Source organism: Leucopleurus acutus (genome assembly GCF_964270905.1).
Source record: "Leucopleurus acutus genome assembly, chromosome: 15".
NCBI lineage: Eukaryota > Metazoa > Chordata > Mammalia > Artiodactyla > Delphinidae > Leucopleurus > Leucopleurus acutus.
This window is the reverse complement of record NC_139157.1, coordinates 14,308,230-14,330,930: the sequence shown is the minus strand read 5'-3', so window position 1 is coordinate 14,330,930 and position 22,701 is coordinate 14,308,230. Positions and strand designations below refer to the sequence as shown.

The 22,701-nt window shown below is 38.2% G+C and overlaps 1 protein-coding gene across 4 annotated transcripts in view; it reads left to right on the top strand.

Moving 5' to 3' along the window:
- The window catches only part of ESR1 (estrogen receptor 1), a 248,406-nt gene that overhangs the window by 101,538 nt on the left and 124,167 nt on the right, over nucleotides 1–22,701 (top strand). For 3 of the 4 annotated variants that reach the window (XM_082855517.1, XM_082855519.1, XM_082855518.1), the window contains exon 5: nucleotides 136–471. The exons of the other annotated variant lie outside the window; for it this stretch is intronic. In XM_082855517.1, coding sequence (XP_082711643.1) covers nucleotides 136–471 — 336 coding nt within the window. The remainder of the gene's footprint in view (nucleotides 1–135; nucleotides 472–22,701) is intronic. 4 annotated transcript variants of the gene reach the window in all.

The following is a 22,701-nucleotide window of genomic DNA, read 5'->3' as shown; positions in this document are numbered from 1 at the left end:
CACTTACCAGCACAACTGTGCCCCAAACTCTTTCCTCAAATAAAATAAAGGGCTGTTAGCATTGAAGATGGTTTTACTGTGAAAGTTTATATGAGAAAAAGAATAAACTGGTTTTTTTTTCCCCTGTGTTCTCAGGGATACGGAAGGACCGCAGAGGAGGGAGAATGTTGAAGCACAAGCGCCAGAGAGAGGATGGGGAGGGCAGGAACGAAGCGGAGCCCTCTGGAGACAGGAGATCTGCCAACCTTTGGCCGAGCCCACTCTTGATTAAACACACTAAGAAGAACAGCCCCGTCTTGTCCCTGACAGCCGATCAGATGATCAGTGCCTTGCTGGAGGCTGAGCCCCCCATAATCTATTCCGAGTACGATCCTACCAGACCCTTCAGTGAGGCTTCAATGATGGGCTTGCTGACCAGCCTTGCAGACAGGGAGCTGGTCCACATGATCAACTGGGCAAAGAGGGTGCCAGGTAAGAACACGAAGCTCAACTGTTTTTTTCAGAGCCATTAACGATTCATGAACTGGTTGCGGTATCATGGGAGAAACAGTGGGAAAAAACAGTTTGTTATCTAATTGGTTTCAAGGTTACATCAGAATTGGTTAAAATTTTTCAGTATCCATACCCTGTAATTCTCCTGGAAGTTAGGATATAACGTTTTGAAATCAAAATCTAGATGATGAAAGTCTTTAATCTGACATTATTTTTAACCCATCGGTATTCACCAAAAAATTGGGGGTGGACTCTAGGCAATAAATGCATTTAATATTATATGTTCACAGTGGCAGAAATTTTTAACACTAAGTGATCTATGCCCTATGAATTTTTAATATTGAGGATTTTTCTTCAAAACACCTAAATTATGAATCATCAATTTTACCTTAAAAGATTTTAAGTTTTATTTTAAGGTATTTATAAACTAAAGAGTTAATTTTTTTTAACTGAATGCCATTTATTCATTCAACTGTCTAGTCTTAATATTTTAGGACAAAGGTAACACAATAGAAAAATAAATTAAGTTCTCATCCCTGAGAGGAGCTTGTAGAAAGATGACAGTGGCTGAAGTGATACCCGGTCCTTCAGTTGATACTCTCAAAACTGGTGTTCCTGTAAAACTTGACTGTTGCTCTTGTTGTTCAGGGAGAAGAACTCTAGTTATTATGGAAACAAGACTAGAAAATGACCTCCTCCATGCCCCATCATATCCATTCAGGAGCTAACGTAGATGAACCAAGGCAAGAGGAAGTTAAATCTTTTTTTCTGGGCTTATAGATCAAATGAGTAATGAATTTAGACAGCGATTGTCTTGTGTGCTCTCTTTTAATAGATTAAGTTAATTATTACCTATGAAGCAGGGGACTTTTTTTTTAATTAAACTAAATAAATGTGGAGTTTTGTACTTGCATTTTAGAGATCTATTATAGGCCAAGAAAAACATATATCTGGCCTTAGATACTGGTTCATGTATTTGCATTTCTTAACATATGAACATGTGGTCCTTTGAATAAGGAGCCAGCAATGTTGTGATCCAAACTTGGTAGAGGGCATCTATTTAGGTAGCAGAGGTTGGGTTACATGGAAACATGGGGATTAACAGGCATATTTAGATTTCAGACTCAGTCCAACTGGCAAATAAAAATTCCCAGCCATCTTTGGAATTAGGAGTTTTAATGAGCACTTACCTACCTTAGCATTCCCATGTGAAGCAGATCCATGCTAAGTAAATATTGGAATTTACATGTAATGTGGTTATAGGTTTTATCTTTATATTTATTATTGCCTTTGTTTAAAAAAATACTTTGGGAGAAGAGGAAAAAACAAACGAACAACTAAGGATCATATCCCTGAGAACCAACTCTAGTTACTATTAAGTTTTATTGTCCTATAAGCATATATTTTCCTGAATGAAGTTTTGGTAATACTAGTTCTAGAACACTGTTGAAGTCAAGTGTATATTTTTCATTTATCAGTAGATTTCCATCATGACATTTTTATAATTATAAAAATTTGAAAGGCATTTGAAACAATGAGAACTAAATTCAAATACATTACCAGTGGATGAAAATTGCATGGCAATAATCTTCTGAATTTAGGAATAAAATGGAGCTGTAAATCAAGAGAAGGAAAATATTACGTCCATGCTTAGCCATCCCATTGTTAAACCCAGAACTAAACAAATTTATGATAATGTGATGTGTAGCAAAACCACTCTATAACTCGATTATATTAGTTTAAAAGACCTGAATGGTTCCAAAATCCTTGGACCAAACTGTATCTTGTTACTTGATGGTTTAAAAAAATAATAATTATAAAGGCAAAAATGAAATTATATATATGCTATTGGAATATAGCTGTTGTAAATCAAAAGCCTAGTCGTCTGACGAAGCAGAATAAAAAGAGTCATTGATTTTAAAAAGATGAAAAATGAGGGAAGAAAAAAATGTCTTCTGGAATCATCTTTGAAGATGATTGTCAAGCTTCTCAGAAATTTGACAAAGTCACATTTTGAAAAGCTTTTTTGTATCCAACTACTCTCTGTCATTAAAAACATAGTTCACACCAAAAATCTAATATAGACAATATTACATTTATATGGTCACAGTTTGAGAATAATAATAATAATAATTTAATATAGAGGGAATAGAAAACATCATTAGTAAGAAGGGCAGTAAGAAAGCAGTTGTAGCAGTACCTGGAATTAGCTGTATGATACAAAAACCTGCATAGAACATTTGGATATCCTCAGATGTCTATCAGTATAACAGAGATTGTGAATTGATTTCATTTTTTAAAAATTTCAGCATTAATGGAGTATAATTGACAAAATTATATTTAAAGTGTACATTATGGTAATTTGATATCCTTAGACATTATAAAAGGATTCCCTACATCTAGTTGATTAAACATCCATCACCTCACACATTTACTTTTTTTTTTCTGATGAGAGCATTTAAATTCTACTTTCTTAGCAAATCCATTATACAATACAGTGTTTTGAATTATAATCACCATGTTTTGTATTAGCTCCTCAGATCTTTTTCATGTTATAGCTGAAAGTTTATACTCTAACCAACCTCTCCCTATTTGTCCCATCCTCTAAACCCTGGATACCACTTTTCTCTACTCTCTTTTTGTGAATTTGACTTTTTCTTTTTTTAGATTCCATGTATAAGTGATACCATGCAATATTAATCTTTTTCTGACTGGATTATTTCATGTAGCATAATACCCTCAAGGTCCATCATGTTGCCACAGATGGCAGGATTTCCTTCTTTCTTGTAGCTGAATAATATTCCATTATATATCTATGTAGATATAGATTTTTTGTTTTGTTTTCTTTTTTTGGTGGTACGCGGGCCTCTCAGTGTTGTGGCCTCTCCCGTTGCGGAGCACAGGCTCCGGACACGCAGGCTCATCGGCCATGGCTCACGGGCCCAGCCGCTCCGCGGCACGCGGGATCTTCACGGACCGGGGCACAAACCCGTGTCGCCTGCATCGGCAGGCGGACTCTCAACCACTGCGCCACCAGGGAAGCCCATCTATGTAGATATAGATTTATCAGATCTTCCTTATCCATTCATCTGTTGATGGTCACTTAGTTCATTTCCATATCTTGGATATCTCGGCTATTCGAATAATGCTGAAATGAATGGGACTACAGATATCTCTTTGATATCCTGTTTTCAATTCCTTTGGATATACACCCAGAAATGGGATTGCTGGATCTTATGGTAATTCTACATTATTTTTGGGGGGAACTCTTTACTGTTTCCCACAGTGGTTGCACAAGATTACAATCTCAACAACAGTATACAGGATTCCCTTTTCTCCACATCCTCACCAACAGTTATTATCCGTTGTCTTTTTGATGATAGCAAACTTAACAGGTGTGAGGTGATATCTCATTGTGGTTTTGATTTGTATTTCCCTGATGATTGGTTGAGGATATTTTTATGTACCCATTGGCATTTGTATATCTTCTTTGGAAAAATGTATATTCAGTTCCTCTGCCCATTTTTTAATCATAGGGTTTTTTTTGGTTTTTTTTTTTGCTATATGTGCTCTTCATATTAACCCTTTATCAGATACATGATTTGCAAATATTTTCTCCCATTTGGTAAGCTGCCTTTTTGTTTTGTTGATGATTTCCTTTGCTATGCAAAAACTTCTTAATGAAGTCTCACTTGTTTATTTTTGCTTTTGTTGCCTTTGCTTTTGGTGTCAAATCCAAAAAAAACTATTGCCAAGATTGATGTCAAGGAGCTTTTTCCCTATGTTTTCTGCTAGGAGTTTTATAGTTTCAGGTCTTACATTCATGTCCTTAATCCATTTTGAATTGATTTTTTGTGTGTGTGTGTGTGTGAGTGGTGTAGATAGGGGTCCAGTTTCATTCTCTTGCATGTGAATATCCGGTTTTCCTAACATATTTTGAAGACACTATCCTGTTGCTATTGAGTATTCTCGATTCTCTTGTCAAATATTAGTTGACTGTCTATGCCTGGGTTAATTTCTGGGCTCTCTATTCTGTTCCCTTGATCTACTTTTTTTTTTTAATGCCAATACCATGCTGTTTTGATTACTATAGCTTTGTAATATAGTTTGAAATCAGTAAATGTGACACTGATGCCTACAGCTTTGTTTTTCTTTCTCGTGATTGCTTTAGCTATTTGGGATCTTTTGTGGTTCCATAAAATTTTAGGATTTTTTAAATGCTTTTGTAAAAGATGCTATTGAGACTTTGATGGGAATTTCATTGAACCTGCAGATTGTTTTTGGTAGTATGGACAGTTTAACAGTATTATTTTTTCCAGTCCATGAGCATAGAATATTTTTCTATTTCTTTGTACCGTCTTCAGTTTCTTTCATCAATGTCTTATAGTTTTCAGTGTTCAGATCTTTCACCTCCTTGGCTAAATTTATTTCTAGGTATTTTATTCTTTTTAATGCAGTTGTAAATAGGATCATTTCATTCATTTGTCTTTTTGATAGTTTGTTGTTCGTATATAGAAATGCAACTGCTTTTTGCATATTGCTTTTGTATCTGGCAACTTTACTGAATTTATTCTAATAGTTTTTTGGTGGAGTCTTTAAGATTTTCTATGTTTGATGTCATGTCATCTGCAAATAGAGACAATTTTACTTCTTCCTTTTCAATTTGGATGCCTTTTTTTTCTTTTTCTTACCTAGTTACTATGGTTAGGACTCCCAGTACTATGTTGACTAGGAGTGGTAAGACAGGGTACTCTTGTCTTGTTCTTGATCTTAGAGGAAAAACTTTCAATTTCTCACTGTTTAGTATGATGTTAGTTGTGGGCTTTTTATGTATGCCCTTTATTATGTTGAGGTATGTTTCCTCTGCACCCACTTTGTTGAGAGTTTTTATCATGAATGGATGTTGAATTTTGCAAATGCTTTTGCTACATCTATTGAGATGATCATATGGTTTTTATCCTTCATTTTGTTAATGTTGTGTGTTGATTGATTTGTGGATGTTGAACCATTCTTTAATCCCTGGAATAAATCTCACTTGATCATGGTGTGTGATTCGTTTAATGTATTGTTGAATTTGGTTTGCTAATATTTTGTTGAGAATTTTTGCATCTATGTTCACCAGGGATACTGACCTGTAATTTTCTTTTCTTGTAGTGTCCTTGTCTGGTTTTGGTATCAGGGTAATGATGGATTTATAAAATGATTTTGGAAGTGTTTCCTCTTCTATGTTTTGGAACAGTTTGAAATTCTTCTTTAAGTGTTTGGTAGAATCCACCAGTGAAGCAATCTGGTCCTAGATTCGTCTTTGTTGGGATGTTTTTGATTACTGATTAGATTTCCTTACTAGTAATGGTCTGTTTGGATTTTCTGTTTTCATGATTCAGCCTTGGTAGCTTGTGTATTTCCAGGAATTTATCAGTTTCTTCTTGTGTCCAATTTGTTGACGTATAATGATTCATAGTAGTTTCTTATGATCCTTTGTATTTGTGTGGTATCAGTTATAATGTCTCCTCTTTCATTTCTGGTTTTATTTATTTGCGATCTTTTTTAAATTTCTCTTGGTAAATCTAGCTAAAGGTTTGTCTATTTTGTTTATCTTTTCAAAAAAACAGTTCTTAGTTTCAAAGATCTATTCTGTTGTCTTTTTAATCTTGATTTCATATTTCCACTCTAATCTTTGCTATTTACTTCCTTCTACCAGGTTTTGGCTTACTTTGTTCTTCTTTTATATTTCCTTAGATGTAAAATTGGTTGTTAATTTGAGCTCCTTTTTTTCTCAATGTAATGAGTGCTTTCCTTTTTTCTTAATGCAGCTGTAAACTTCCTTGTTAGACTGCTTTGCTGTATTTTGTAAGTTTTGGTATGTTTTATTTCAGTTTTCATCTGTGTCAAGGTATTTTTTGATTTTTCTTTGACCCATTTGTTTTTCAGTAGCATGTTGTTTAATTTCCAAATATTTGTGAATTTTAAAGTTTTCTTCTTGTACTTGATTTCTAGTTTCATACCATTGTGTTGGAAAAGATACTTTATATGATTTCAATCTTCTTAAATTTATTGTCTTATTTTGTGTTCTAACATATGATCTATCCTGGAGAATGTTCCATGTGTGCTTGAGAAAAATGTGTTTTCTGCTGTTGTTGGATGAAAAGTCTGTTAAGTCCATCTGGTCTAATATATAGTTTAAGTCCAATATTTCCCTTATTGATTTTCTGTGTGGGTGATCTACGCATTGTTGAAAGTGGGGTATTGAATTTCCTTACTATTGTTATATTGCTGTCTATTTCTCTCTTCAGGTCTGTTAATATTTGTTTCATGTGTTTAGGTGCTCCTATTTTGGGTGCATAATTATTTGCAAATATTATATCGTCTACTGGATTGACCCCTTTATCATTATATAATGACTTTTTTGTCTCTTATTAAAGTCTTTTGCTTGAATTCTATTTTGTCTGAGGTAAGTATAGCTATCCCACTTTCTTTTGGTTTCCATTTGCATGGAGTATATTTTTTCCATTCTTTCACTTTCTATCTGTGTGTTTCCTTAAACCCAAAGTGAGTATCTTGTAAGTAGCATACAGTTGGATCTTGTTTTCTGATCCATTCATTCACTCTGTGTCTTTTCATTGGAGAATTTAGTCCATTTACAGTTAAAGTAATTATTGATAGGTGTTTACTTATTGCCATTTTGTTGATTTTTTTCTGGCTGTTTGTAATTTCCCTGTTTCTTTTTTCTTCTCTTGCTCTTTTCCTTTGTGGTTTGATGACTTTCTTTAGTGGTATGTTTAGATTCCTTTCTCATTATCTTTTGCGTATCTATTATAGGGTTTTGCTTTGTAGCTACCATGAAGCTTACATACAACAACTTATATTTATAAGTCTATTTTAAGTTGATAACAACTTCTAAATCTCTATAGTTTGACTTTCCTTCCATGTTTTATGTTTGATGTCACAATTTACATTTGTACTACTTTTCATACTAGATCTATAAGTTAATTACCCACCATCATTACAACATTAGAGTATTCTGAATTTAACTCTATATTTACCTAATTAGTGAGATTTATACTTTCTTTTTTTTATTGAAGGATAGTTGATTTACAGTGTTTCTGGTGTAAAGAGATTCAGTTGTGTGTGCATGTGTGTAAATTCTTTTTCAGATTCGTTTCCATTATAGGTTATTATAAGATATTGAATATAGTTCCCTGTGCTATACAGTAGGTCCTTGTTGTTTACCTATTTTATAGATTTATATGTTCATATGTTTTTCTGTTACAATTAGCATCCTTTCATTAAGCTTGAAGAAGTACCTTTAACATTTCTTGTAAGTCTAATCTAGTGGTGATGAACTCCCTCAGCTTTTGCTTATCTGGTAAAGTGCTGATCTCTCCTTCAACTCTGAAGGACAACTTTGTTTGGTAGAGTATTCCTGGTTGGTGTTTTTTTTTTTTTTCTTCATCACTTTGAATATACGATGTGACTCCCTTTTGCCCTGGAAAGTTTCTGCTGAAATACTGCTGATAGTCTTATCTATTGATAGCCTTGTATGTAACAAGTTGTTTTTCTCTTGGTGCTTTTAAGATTATCTCCTTGTTTTTAAGTTTTGACACTTTAATTTTAATGTGTCTTGGTGTAGGTCTCCTTGTTTTTAAGTTTTGACACTTTAATTTTAATGTGTCTTGGTGTAGGTCTCTTTGGGTTCATCTTATTTGAAACTCTCTGAGCATCCCGGATCTGGATGTTTGTTTTTTTCTCCAGGTTAGGGAAGTTTTCAGCTATTATTTCTTTAGCTTTCTACTCCTTTCAGTTTCTCTTGTACTGACCTTTTCTGGGACCACTGTGATGTGACTGCTGGTTTTCTTGATGTTGTCCTTATATAAGTTCCTTAAGCTGTCTTCACTCTTTTTCATGCTTTTTCCTTTTCACTCCTCTGATTGGATGAATGCCACTACCCTGTTTTTGAATTGCTGGTCCTTTCTTCTGCTTGATTTAGCTGATGTTGAACCCTTCTATTGAACTTTTCAGTGCAGTTATTGTATTCTTCAGTACTGTAATTTCTGTTTGATACTTCCTTATATTTCCTATGTCTTTAGTGAATTTCTCACTTTGTTCATGCCTTGTTCTTCTGACCTTGGTGAGCGTCATTGTGACCATTACTTTCAACCCTTTATTAGGTAAATCACTTATCTACATTTCATTCAAGTCTATTTCTGAGGTTTTATCTTGTACTTTTGTTTGGAACATATTCCTCTGTTTTTTCACTTTCCTTGACTCTCTGTATTGGTTTCTGTGCTTTAGATAAAACAGCCACCTCTTCCAGTCTTGACAGAGTGGTTTCATGTTGGAGATGAACCTTACTGTTCAGCCCAGCCTGAGCTCTTGGTTGTCTCTCAGACCTTTGTGATTTTCCAAGGTGAATTCTTTGTTCTTAGAGGCTCCCAATAGTTGAGGGTATGCCAAGACCTGTCAGTATCCTAAAGGGGAGGATCTCAGTGAGCATGCAGATACAGGCTGATTGGTAGCTGGACCCTCAGGTAACAGCTTTTAAAGTATACAAATAGATCCCTTTTAGGGGAAGACTGGGTGATGGGATTTTCTGTTTGCTTCCTCTGTGCTGACCCTTGGCAGGATAGCCCCTTAAGAACATTTGTTTGTTAAAAGCCTGTGGGGCTGGCAAGTGCAAGCTTTGCTGGCCACTAGAGCCAGGTGATCAAGGGATGTATTCCTTAGGTGGCATCTGCAAAAGCTGGGGTACCAAACGTGTGTACAAGCTCCTTCCAGGGAGATATTGGCAATTTGGAGCAGCCTACAGGGAGAATGCAGAGATCGTGTCTCCTGCTTTCCCAGTCTCTGGGGAGAATCAGTCAGTCCCTAGACTGTGCTAAATTAGAAACCTGACTCTCAGGTAGCAGCTTTTAAAGTATGCAAATGGACCTTTTTCAGGGAAACACTGGGAAATGCCTGTATCTGTTTGCTTCTTTTGTGCTGGACCCTGGGAATATAGTGAGTCCATTAAGAACAATTTGCTTGCTCTAGTATTATGGGTGTGGTTGATGTAAGCCCTGTTGGCTTCCAGAGCAATGTGCTTTGGGGGCCTACTCCTGGGGTATCAGATGTTGGGACCAAACCCTTCCCTTCCCAGGTAGCAGCTGGGAGTTGTGAGTTCCCTTCTGATTTTATGGCATTGTGCCAGGGTTTGGGGGTGGAGTTTCAGTGAGACTGTGTCTCAGCCTTTCCTACCCATTTCAATAAGGGTATTTTCTCATTTGCCTAAAGTGAAGGACTCATTCGGCTAGTCTCTGGATTTCTTTTAGGGGAAATCACTGTTTGTAGGGGAGATTTGGTATGCCTGTGGGAGTTTTGAGTTCAGAGGTCTCCTATGTCTCCATCTTGGACCATAACCCCCAGTTGACTTCATTTTGCCTGATGAATTTTAATAAAAATAATCAGTTCACTGGACTATTCTAATAGTTCTAGAAGTACATTTTTACTAACAGAGTATTATCAGAATTTTCAAATGTTGGTGATTGTAAGTTGAATTTTCCTTTCTCTTAATTATCTAGGGAATATTTTTTGACTTGTAATATCTCTCTACTCAGACTCAAGACGTGAAGAGCATCATGATAAAATACATCATACAAGTATGATAATCAAGTTCCCATCTGTAAAGTACTTATAGCTGGCCTGGCTTAAGATCACATCACGACATTAATTTTTTTCCCTCTGCAATTTAAAAACAATAGCAGCAAGGAGAATGACAAAACCTACCTACGCCACTCTGATAAGTGATGCTTTTTTTTTTTTTTTTGCGGTATGCGGGCCTCTCACTGTTGCGGCCTCTCCTGTTGCGGAGCACAGGCTCCGGACGCGCAGGCTCAGCGGCCATGGCTCACGGGACCAGCCGCTCTGCGCCATGTGGGATCTTCCCGGACCGGGGCACGAACCCGTGTCCCCTGCATCGGCAGGTGGACTCTCAACCACTGCGCCACCAGGGAAGCCCAGTGATGCTTTTTTATAACAGGTGTTACATATCTGCTTTTTGATATCTAGCTATAGAGAAGGATTTTTCTCTTTATTGTTTGTACTGAAATTTGTTAATCTTTAAGAAGCACTTTATATAATCTATCCATGGATGGAGAGTTAGTTTTAAAAGAGATTGTTAAATCTTAATTCATCATTATCCTATACACAATGACACTTGTCAACAAGTGTAACATCATTATCTGAAGGTCAGAAAGGAAAAAACGTATGACTGCCAAGTTGTTATATTTTTAATTTCTGCATCACACTTAATTGCATCATTGATTGGCTGATTCTTATTTTTCAGTGTTAATCAAGTACATTTGATTTTTTCCCCCAGAAGCTGAATTGCATCAGGAAACCGTTAATTTGATTTATTAAAAATTATGCCTTTTCCAAAATTCACTATAATTTTATATACCGCAAGGGCAATTTCATACTTCAAGTTTGTGTTCTAGTTCTGTCTAACGGATTTTTGGACAAATATCTAGCCCTGGGCTCTTCACTGCCCTTTAAAGGCTGAAAAGTAGAAGCTTGACAGTCTCACGGAGCCCCAGGCACATCTGGGTGGGTTATGAGTGTGCGGAAGTTGCTGGCCCAGGAAGAAGAATAAAGGGGACATAGGTTCACAGTCAAGCTCATGGGAAACATACTGCCTTATCCACTTCTTCATTCTTTCAGTGGCAAACTAGATGGACTTCCTCCTTCTCCTTTCCTGCCTAGGTCACTCTGTACTCAACACCAGACAAGTTGCCTCTTCCTTCTGAGCCCCCCGACTCCCCATCATTTTACTGTGGGTTCCTTTCTTGCTGTTTGGCCCCAGGGAGAGGGGAGAGGTTCACTTCTTCTGAGCATGCCCCCCACCAACCCCAAGGTCACGTTTCTCTGGAGCTTCTTGTGTTATCTCTGAGACTTCATGGTTGTCTTAGCCGTTCCAGGGCTCAAGGCTGCTTCTGGCGCTCTGTTCACCAGGAATCCAGTAATCACCTTCCTGGACTCTAAACATTCATCCTCATCATACAAGTTAGCAATGGATCGAGCTCAGGAGATGCTTGTTGAATGAATGAATAAATGAATGAATGAAAGAAGCCTTTGGAAACTAATGATACTTAAGAAATCTCTGAGCCCTGTTAGAACTCAATTTTTCCATAAAGTCGAAGTGATCTTTAAAGTTGTGGTGTTACTCTTTTTCACCTCCCTTCAGAATCTCCCTGCTGTTATGACATCCTTCTAGCAGCTGCCTTCATGAGACTCATTTCCAACCTTTCTTTTGTGAGGGCCAGAGCAATATCCAGAGGCATGTACAGAACTTGGGTTCTGAGGACTTTAACAGGCTTCACTTGGCGAGCAGCGAGGTTGTTTCACTTTCACGAGGGTAATTTAAACCTTAAAGTGGGTATGGCCAAGGCACCAAGGAGAGGGCACAATACCTCAGTCTGGGGATTGGGAGCATCTTCAAGGAACATATTTTATTCTGGGAGGTTCCTGTGGATTCCAGGGACTTGGCAATCCTACCCAGTACTCTGACTCCCAACTTGTAATCGGATCAGTGGACCTTACTTTAAAGCTGTCATAGTTTTCCAGCCTGTTTCAGCATGGCACAGTGATGAAAGATAACTTGGAAGTGACTTGGAAGCATGGGTGACATCCCAGAGAGGGGACAGATACTTATGTTTAAGGGTAAGATTTGTGGTTTAGACTTTGCAACTTTTCTATAATAAGAGCCTTGGGACTGGGTTAGAATTACCCCCACATGGATGGTGGCAGCCACCTGGGAGCTTTCTTTGGAGCACTCCACTTCCAAGTCAGCCCTACCCGGCTTTTCACTGCTCCTCTGGAAGCTCTGGTTGAAATCCAAGGAAAGCACCTACTTCCTGATTTTTCTTTCACGTGAAACTTTGAAGCCCCATAGAAGCGTGTTGGCCCAGATGCTGTTAAGCCTTTAAAATACTTTGCTCATCTCGAGAGTGTTTGAGGAAAATGCCCCATCTGGGCTTCTTTGCCCCACCCTCCTCAGGGTTCTGTTTCTGTGAATCGGGGTGGGGGTGGGGGCCCAGGGTTCTCAAGCCTCCTCGTGGGGAGTTGTTGGCCTGTGGCTGTGCTACTTCTGGGGCAGGGGGGAACTTGGCATGGAGAATGTCAGTTTTTTTGTATCTATTTATGTGCTAAACAGATGTAATACTATTGAAGTGTGTTGAAATAGATTGAATTGTATACTCCCAAAAAGATGTGTTGAAGTTCTAACCCCTAGTACCTCCGAATGTGATCTTATTTGGAAATAGGGTCTTTATAGAGGAAGTCAAGTTCGAGTGAGATCATGAGAGTAGGCCTTAATCTTTGAAAAAGAGGAAATTGGGATTCAGAGGTGGACACGCAAGGAGGGAAGATGATGTGAAGACTCACAGAGAAAAGATGGCCATGGGATCGGAATGACGCTTCTCCAGGCTAAGGAACGCCAAGGACTGCCAGTAAACACCAAAGGCAGACGAGGCAAGGACAGCTCCTCCCCAAGAGGCCTCGAGAGCACGGCCCCACTGACACCTTGATTTCAGACTCCTAGCCTCCAGAAAGGTGAGGCAATGCATTTCTGTTGTTTTAAGGCACCCGCTATTTAATACTTTGTGTGACAGTTCTAGGAAACGATTACCAATTGTTTTAAAAATAAAAGGGACTTGTATTTTTAAGGCAGAAGAAATAAGGAGCTTTTGATTTTAAAAGGGATGTTTGGCTCACCTGGTGGAGGCTTGGCTAATCATTTACTCTTGTAGATTCTCTCCTTTGCCTGTCCAAGTACTCCACTGAACTTCTGGCTTTGAAGTTGTTTTAGAACTTTAACCGTTCCATGCATCTACCTGGCAACTACCTGGTAAAAATTTTTAACCAACAAAAGAATGTTTTCATCTGGTACTTTAATAGTTTCCTCTTTTGCATGTATATCTTTGATCCATTTGAATTCATCCTGGTTTACACTATGAGGTGCAACTCCAACGTTGTTTTTCTACAGGTGGCTGCACAGTTGTTTCGATTCCATTCATTGAACGGCCTCCTACAGAAGTATTGTTAAGACTTTTCTTGACCTTCCAAGTTGACTATTTGTTAAGAGCTTTGAAAGTAGAGTGATAGATATGACCCATTAGTTTACACGGTTGGTTATTTTTTTCCCCAATTCTAAAATCAAAAATAAACAAAGAAAATAAGGGATTTATTCACAAGTTATAAATTTTGCCTAACTTATATTAACTGAATATATAATGTGATTTGGCTGTCTTGTGTAGAGGTATTTCATAACATTCCACTGATCTTAGAAATAAGAAGCAAAAGTTCATGAGACGTGATACATTTTGAAAAGACTAGTGCTGATAAGAAGTAATCAGTAGAATTACCATTCAATATTCATAGGACAGAAAAATTGTTCCCAGGAGAGAAAGATAAGGATGTACCAGGTTTCCCTTCTCTCTTTCCCCATCTGTTGAAAGCGTTCCCCAGATACTTCAGTACTGGGCCCTGAGCGCTCCTGCTGCTTTTAACCAACTTGAAAAGCTAGTGTCCTCAGAGCCTCAGCTGTTTACTTTTAGGCTCACGATTTCCAGATTTCTTTCTGTAGGTCCCAACACCTAAATTTTCAGTTCCCACTTTCAACTGCCCACATATCTTCTGATATATATGAAACCAAACTAGCTGTTTTCTCTTTCTCCCCCTTATGGCAAACTCATTTGTTTCTTCTAATCCTCTCCATTTCTGCCAGGGACTCCACCCTTCTCGGGTGTTTGTTTTTAAATTATTTGTTATACAGCAGGTTCTTATTATTTATCTATTTTATACATATGAGTGTATATATGTCAATCCTCTTCATTGCGGTACATGTGCTTCTCACTGCGGTGGCTTCTCTTGTTGTGGAGCATGGGTCCTAGAGTGCGCGGGCTCAGTAGCTGTGGCATGTGGGCTCAGTAGTTGTGGCTCGCGGGCTATAGAGCTCAGGCTCAGTAGTTGTGGTACACGGGCTTAGCTGCTCCGTGGCATGTGGGATCTTCCCGGACCAGGGCTCGAACCTGTGTCCCCTGCACTGGCAGGTGGGTTCTTAACCACTGCATCACCAGGGAAGTCCCCACCCTTCTCTCTGACTTAACTTTGGAATCGTCTTTGTGTCTGGCTCTTCTTCACTGTGGACCATCAGTTCTTCCTCTTCAACATCTCTAGATTTTGGCTTTGTTTTCATTCCACTGTCACCAGCCTGGTCCACATCCTCATTGTTTTCCAAGCCCAAATTACTGTAATATCCTCCTAACTGGTCTTTTTTGGTTCCAGCCTCTCCTCCCTTCAACTTCTACTCATCACTGCCAGAGTAATTTCTGCAAATCATCACTTCAGAATGCTCCACTCCCTTTATTAGTTTCCTATGGCTGCCATAACAAGGTTGCACAAACTGGGTAGCGTAAAACAATAGAAATGGATTGTCTCACAGTTCTAGAGGCTGCACGTCTGAAATCAAGGTGTTAACAGGGCGATGCTCTCTCTGAAGCTCTAGAGGAGAAGCCTTCCTTGCCTCTTCCTAGCTTCTGGAGGCTGCTGGCAACCCTTGGCATTCCTTTGCTTACAGATACATCTCTCCAATCTCTGCCCTTCTGTTGTCACAGGATGTTCTCCTTGTGTGTCTGTATCTAAATTTCCTTCTCCTTATAAGGACGCCAGTCATATTGGATTTAGGGCCCACCCTAATCCAGTATGACCTCATCTTACCTGATGAAATCTGCAAAGACTATTTTTGAATAAGATCACATTCATAGGTTCTGGGTGAATATGAATTTTAGGGGAAACAGCTATTCAATTAAAAATTTGACAGTGGACTTGACTGTCTAACTTAGCAATGGCTTTAACAGATAAGTGATAGTGTACCTTGACGCCTAAAATGCAGAATGAGACTATGCCTCAGGGCACCAAACCCTAGGCTAACCTTTTACAGACAGACCCTTGTGAAGGACCATGTAGAAAAGCTGTTCACCAGGTCGGTCTCTCCCATTGTATTTGATTTCTACTTTCCAATCTGATCTCCTTGCCTCACCCTTTCCTCCTGCCGGTCTCCCCTCCACAAAGTGTTCATTTTTCTTTTTTTCTTCTGCTTGAATACCTGCATCTCCCTCTCTCTGTTTCACTTCTATACTCATTTTTTTCCCCTAAAGGGACACCTCAACTTCTACTTCCTTTCTGAAACTTCAGACTAACTTAATCAGTGTAATCTTGGATTGAATTTGCCATCACAGGGTAACCAGTCCATGGTCCAGAGTGCCTTGTCAGATGTATATAGATGAACTAAATCAACTAGGGTCTAACACACAGCAAGAGCTCTTAAACTGTATTCTTATTTCTCTGACAGTAGATTTGTTGCTGGGTGATTCATTTATACTATGGTTGGATGTCTTCTTTTAAATGGAAAGATGAATAGGTGTCTCTTGATGGCTGGGTGTCTCTTTTTGTCCAGGGAACTTTGTCAAAGGAAGAGTATTTTTGCAATCTAGGTTGACTTGCTTAAGCCATGAACTTGTTCTTTAAAAGTTGTCTATGTGCAGAATGCATTTATATTAAATTAATCGTATTTTAATTGTTGTAAGGGTGTCTTTCATTTATATAAAACCTGCTGCAGATACAGCTATGTGAAGTGATCCTTCCTTTGACAAAACAAATGTTCTTATTTTTATTGAAATGTGCTTCTTCAGAAATTGAGATTTCTTAGCGTTATGACCTGACTGATGGACTGACTGTAGTATAGCTGCGTTCTCAGAATGACCCTGAAACTGTATGGCTTCTCCGAGACACGTGTGGCTTTCTTCTTGGGATGAGTGCACTTGATCTTTTGGCTTAGCCAATTCTCTGTCTAGATCCCTGGAATCCATTTATTCCTAACAGGTGTGTATTTAGGCACCCTGTGGGCTTAGCCTCTATGTGCCCTAAGCGTCAACATGGCCAAACTGAAGTTTCAACTTCCCTGCTATCCAATGGAAGTTACACCTCAGTGATGTAAGATGTTAGTTTTCTTTAGGGGGTTGAAGACCAGAGAACTGCAAAAAGGAGAGAAAATCAGTATTGGCCCTAATGAGATCTAAGTAGGCAGAGCCATTAAAAACAAGGAGAACCTCGGAAGGAGTAAGGGAGTAGAATTAAAAGAATTCACCTATTTCCTATGCAACTCTGTAAAACCAGTAATTTCTAGAGAAATCTCAATCAATAGATTTGAAATTTGTTTCATACCACCACACTGTTATTGCTTTCACAGGAACCAGAGAGCTCTAATCAACAGGTTTACACTGTAGTCTTTATGTTAGACTACAGTCTAAACTGACTGTTTGTTTGGGCCACAATTATTACTTTTCTCTCCTCACTTCCCCCCAACCCCCAGGTCTCAAATACTCATGGTAAACATTTTTCTTGCTAGTGTGAAAATAAACCCACTGCCTCTAGCAAGTGCTTAAACAGTGAAGCAGGTTGGAAAGTATTAGTATTAAGCTAGATATAATATAGAAATATGTTCTTTTTCTCTAACTGAAATACGTTATTTCCTAGAGGAGGCAGTGTGACTGTTCTCTTAAGGTGATTCCTAGATGAAAATGGTAATAGTCATTAGGTAAATAGATGCCCATTCTACACCCTGCTGTTGCACAGAGGGTGGGGAATTAGAAAAAGTGCTGTGGTAAGGTCCTTTTAATGCTTGTGGTATTCTAACAGTAATAGTAAGGTTGATACAACCTTGGGGTTGTTTATATTTAATTTTAAAGTTCACCTGAGTCACCACAAGCAGCTTGGTGTTAGTTCATCTTCTTCAAAAGGATAAGTGACAAAATTAGCTGTTCTTGTTGGGCACCTCTAGTTCCAGGGAATCTTAGAGATTCAATTCTTGTTGCCTTGGTTACTAAACTGTTCCATGCAGTTTGCTCAACTTCGAATGGGTACTTCTCTTATGAACATTCTCCCTTGTAAGTAAATTGCTTGATGTGTTAAAATCAAATTTCTGCTTAAAAATTCTTGAGTCAAATTCACTGTGATTTAGTTCAAAACAACAAATGGCCTTGTCTTTTTGGGCTAGATTTTTTCACCTCCTTGCACCTAGCAGAGCCCCTAACACAATAATATGAAAAATTAGAAGTGTGATTGCTAAACAGAATTTAATAAAATAGTGGCAGTGCCCGTCTCTAGAGGGAATTGAAGTTTCTCTTTGTAGTATAGCATGTGTTTATCGTGTGACCATTTCATAAATATGAAATCTAATAAAATGGTGGGTAGTTTTTCTCTGGAGGGTGTTAAAAGTGTCTCTTCATAGAATAGCATGTCACGTAAGAACATTTGGTTCTTTTTACCTGGTCAAGGTGTTTGCCTAAATTTGCTTAGGGCATTTGAAAGCCATCCTTGAAAATTAGTGGATAAATGCTATGAATTGAGAATTCATTCAAGGTCTTAAGCTGTGGCCTTAAGCATGCATTTAAGTTGTATCTGGCAGTGTTTTTCTTCCTGTATCAATAAGGCAGAAATGGGATAGAATCACTTTTGTTTTTTCTTTATTGCTATGCACAATTCAGAAATATAAACTGAAAAAAAATACTGCCCCTTTTTGAGTAGATTGGAAATTCCCCAAACTGTGATCCAGAAGAATGCTACCTTTAGAGTGGGTCTGTGAGAGTGGAAGGCTTCACTGAGGCTGATTAAGAAAGATTTCAAATTTAAAAGGTTGACAAATAATGTAGATATATATCAAATAGTCAGTTAGTGTCTAATAACTGTATCAAATCACATGATTCACAGTCTCATGAAATCAGAGAGATCTACTTAAATATCTTTTAATTTTCCTTCTTAATAGCAGATCACTTTGACTGAATCTTTAGTGGAAAAATAACTGTCAGCACAGGAACATGGTTATTATTAGCCTCGTTAGTCATTTTCTGATTTGTCTTGTTTATGTTTAGTAAATGGAACTTAATATAGCTTAGAAGCTACATTTAAAAAAAAAGAGGTATGGATGGATAGTGGTGATGGTGGCACAACAATGTCCTTCATGGCACTTAAATGTCAAAATGGTAAATTTTAGGTTATGTATATTTCACCACAATAAAAAAGGAGGCATAATACTTTACATCAGATACATGAAAAGGAACGAGGCATCACATGGCAAAAAGGTAATAGAGAAAAATGATACAAAGTTCAGAGGTCATTTCTCTCATCCAAAACTTTGAATTTGATTTTTAGGTAGAATATAAACACATTGTAAAAAGATAAATTAATAATCCAATGAAGTGGAGTGGAATAATGAACTAGAAACAGGTTTTACCTTAGGCTCTTAGAGAGTCTTCTATAGTAAAAGCACAGTTTTGTTCATTTTACAGTGATTTAATGAGCTCCTCCTACAGGTTCTACGTGTGGGAATACACTAGAGAACAAAAGTGACAAAACTCTGCTTTCGAGGAACCTCTCTTTCAGTGTGCTAGCTGTCACATGAGGAATGTGAATGCAGTTACTATGGTTGGTCCATTTTCCACATGAAGAAGAAGTGGAGATGAATTTAGGGATTTATCTGTTACAAATAGTAGCTAACTAGGTGACAGGCACTGTTCTAAGCATTTAACTGATATTAACTCAGCTGATTGCTTTTATTGTTCCCATTTTATAGAATAGGAAACTGATGGACAGAGAGGTTAATAAAGTTTAGTATTAGGGAAACAATTTGTATTCTAGGATACTTTCCTGTGTGAAATTCTTAGAATAGGCTAAAAAAATGATTACACAGTTTCAAAAAGTTGTACCATTTTATCACTATTAGATTTTTTTTAAAAAAAGCACAATAACGTCTACTCCCCCTTCTCCTGCCATAAGACATAGACATCATCAAGAGGGTCTGTATAATCAAAACTAATTGAGATTTGATTGTTCTTTGCTTTTGTTTTGTTTTGTTTTTACACGTTATTACAATTAAAAAAAAAAACATTCCTGAGTTATATCAGCTCCTGCCAATTTTTCTGAGTTAATCTTAACTACATTTTGGCTATATTTAAATGCTTTAAGCTATCCTACAAGCTTAAAGTATTTGTACATACAAATATTTACATGAAATTGGAAAGAACATAGGGGTAAGAAATTGTACCTATTTTAGAAGAAATCCTATTTCAAATATAACTCTTTTTTTTTTAGGATTAGAATCAGCCACTTGTAGCAGAAAACCCCCAAGTCATAGTGGCCTAATATACAAAGCTTATTTTTCTCTCACATAAGATAAATCTGTACTGCTTTACCAGTAGTATGGCAGCTCCACAGTCAAAACGACCCAAGCTCTTTCTGAGTTTCTGTTTCCTAGCCTAGCCCAAGGCTTCCATTCTCAAGGTCAACTCTTGGTCCACTGTGGCTCCTGGAGCTTCAGCCATCATAGCTGCATTATAGACCACAGAAAAGTGGAAGAGGGAAAAGTCAGTCGTATTACACTTTGCTGAAAAAGCTTCCTTTAAGGAGCCTTGCTGGAAGTCTTACTCAGCACTTCCTCTTATATCTCATTGGTCGGAACTTAGGCTCCTTCTGGCTGCGAGAGACACTGGGAAATATAGTCTTTAAGCTATGTACATTGTACCTGGAATAAAATCTGAGTTCTATTAGTAATAATAAGAGTTGAATGGATATTTGGTAGACAAATAGCAGTCTCTACTGCAAGTTATCTTCATATCATAATTGGAGAGTTAGACATTCTCTTTAATGAATATTCTCACTTGAATATTCATGTATATGCTGGACATCAACATATATCACAGATAGATCATTTTTAAAAAAGGATCAGAATGTGAAAAAACAAAATTCACATGAAAGCCGTATTGAAAAATATCTGCTACTTCTTGAGTGTTTTATTATCAAGCATTGAGTGAAGTATCATCACAGTATTCCTATGAGTTAGGTACTATCATTGTGGCTGCGTTACAGAGAAAAGAAACAGAGGCATCAAGATGAAAGCAGCTTTCCCAAATTGCATGAGCTAAGAAGTGGTAGAGCTCTGGGAAGTCTGGTTCCTAATGATGTACATTCAAAGCCCTTGCATGTTGCTGCTTCATTTTGTCATTCAGGATGTTGCAGTATTTCAAGACGTTGCAGCTGGTCATCATGAGCATTGATGATTGTTTTATGGTCTGGTGAGAAATTCTGGCTGTTCAAATTATTTAACTGTTGGGATGCTGTACCCATGTGATAGTACTGTATGCATATTTTTTAAACTGTGTGCAGTAGATCAAAATACACACACTCACATTTACCTCTGAGAATAGTTCTTGAAGGAAGATTTTCTGTATGCGAGGGAATGTGTTCTGAGCATAAGTAGTGGACAAATATTACATACTTGTCTTCAGAGGGCTGATGATGCTGAGTCCTCAGATGCTGAGACCCAGGACCCAGCTTCAGTGCCAATTGAGAGCCAACAGCTTCAATGACCTGAAGTTTTTAGTTTTTACATTAGCAAGGACAGTGGTGTGGAGTGGAGAGGAGAATGAGGAGGAATTGCCGACCAGGACTGGCATCTCCCTGGGGCTCCAGAACCACTCACCTAAGTATATAAATGCAAACACTCCCCAATGTATGAACTGGTCATCTTGGGACAGAAATGTTCAACAGGAAATGCCCTCTTCAACCCACACATTTTCAGGGGTAGCGCTTGGCTTGTTCTTCCATCTTTGTTTGAATCATCCCATTAATCAACCATAGTGAAAGATCACTTAGTCATCTGTGAAACTGTAAACTCTTCATTGTTAGGAATCACTGGTGTGGCACACATCTTTTTCTACTCATGAACAAATGCAAACTCAAATGCTGATTTTTCTCATGAGTTTTTTTTTTAATGTTTCTTCTGCTAAACAGTCACAGCCTCTTTTCTCATGTCTCCCCACCCCACTAATCATCTTTTCTCAGTCTCTATACTCCAACATGTCTCAGAAGATTCATGGCCAGTGCTGTGCCATGGGTGGCTCCTGTCTAGGGACCAGCTTTTGAGGGACCTGCAACCCTCAGAGGTTGCAAAGCTTGGCTGGGGGGATTCCTGGAGCACGGGCGGTGAATCTGAGACCCGCAAACCCAGGAGACCTACTGCCTTATCACAGTGTACCTCAACCTTTGTGTTCATTATTGCTACCCCAAGTAGAAAAATTTAATATAATTTAATTTAGAGGACTATCAGATACTACAGAATAGCACTTTATCAGGTACCCGCAGCTTTGGAAGACCACAGACCATTGTTATAGCCAAGATTTTTTGATCCCCCAGATCTAAGTTTTCCCTTGTCAGAGGTAATAATTGTCCCTGATGAGAACAGATGCATTAATATAAGAGATCCACTACTCCATATGAGCACAAAACATTGAATAATATGTCTTACACATGTATGGACTATGTTCTCAAGTATTTATAGACCCATGGAGCCGTAGATTTTAAGTTCTGTGAGAAGAGTTTTTTTTTTTATCCATCGTGTTTACTGTTACTATCTCCAGTTTCTAGAACAGTACCTGGAACACAGTAAGCGCTTATTAACTGTTTGTTGACGGTTGCATGATCAATAAAATACAGATTCAGTCTATACATTACTGATCTCAGTATTTTTTGGTTATTATACATTTTCTCAGCCAACACTCACTAAAAGGACATTAATGTGTGTGCTTAGGGGAAGGGGGTTGGGGTAGGTCCTCAGACTCTACTGATGCTCCGATGGAGTCTCTGCACTTTAAAAAGTGGAGAAACACTGCCTTAAGGAGCCCGGAGTATGGTTGGAGATGGCGGCTAATAATTTATTGATGATTTTGTTCACTTAGCAATTTTCATTGAGTGTGCTACAGGCCGGCACTGTTCTGGGTGCTCGGGATACATCAAGCCCCGCCTCCCTGGTGCTTACAGTCTAGGGGAGGAGACGAAAAAACCCAACGTGATGAACAAGTTAACTATCTATTTTTGGAGGATGACAGTGGACAAAGGAAAAGGAGAGAGGGAGACAGGGGACCAGGAGTGGGGAAGGGGGAGGGGGTGGGTCAGAATAAAACTCTCGGAGAGAGTATTTGTGCAACATTTCAAGGAGGAGGTGAGAGAGTTGGTTAGTCATGTGGAGGGAACAGCATTCCAGGCAAAGGGCCCAGCGAGTGCAGAGGCCTCGGAGCAAGATCAGTTCTGGAACATTCTAGGAACAGGAAGGAGGACAAGAGC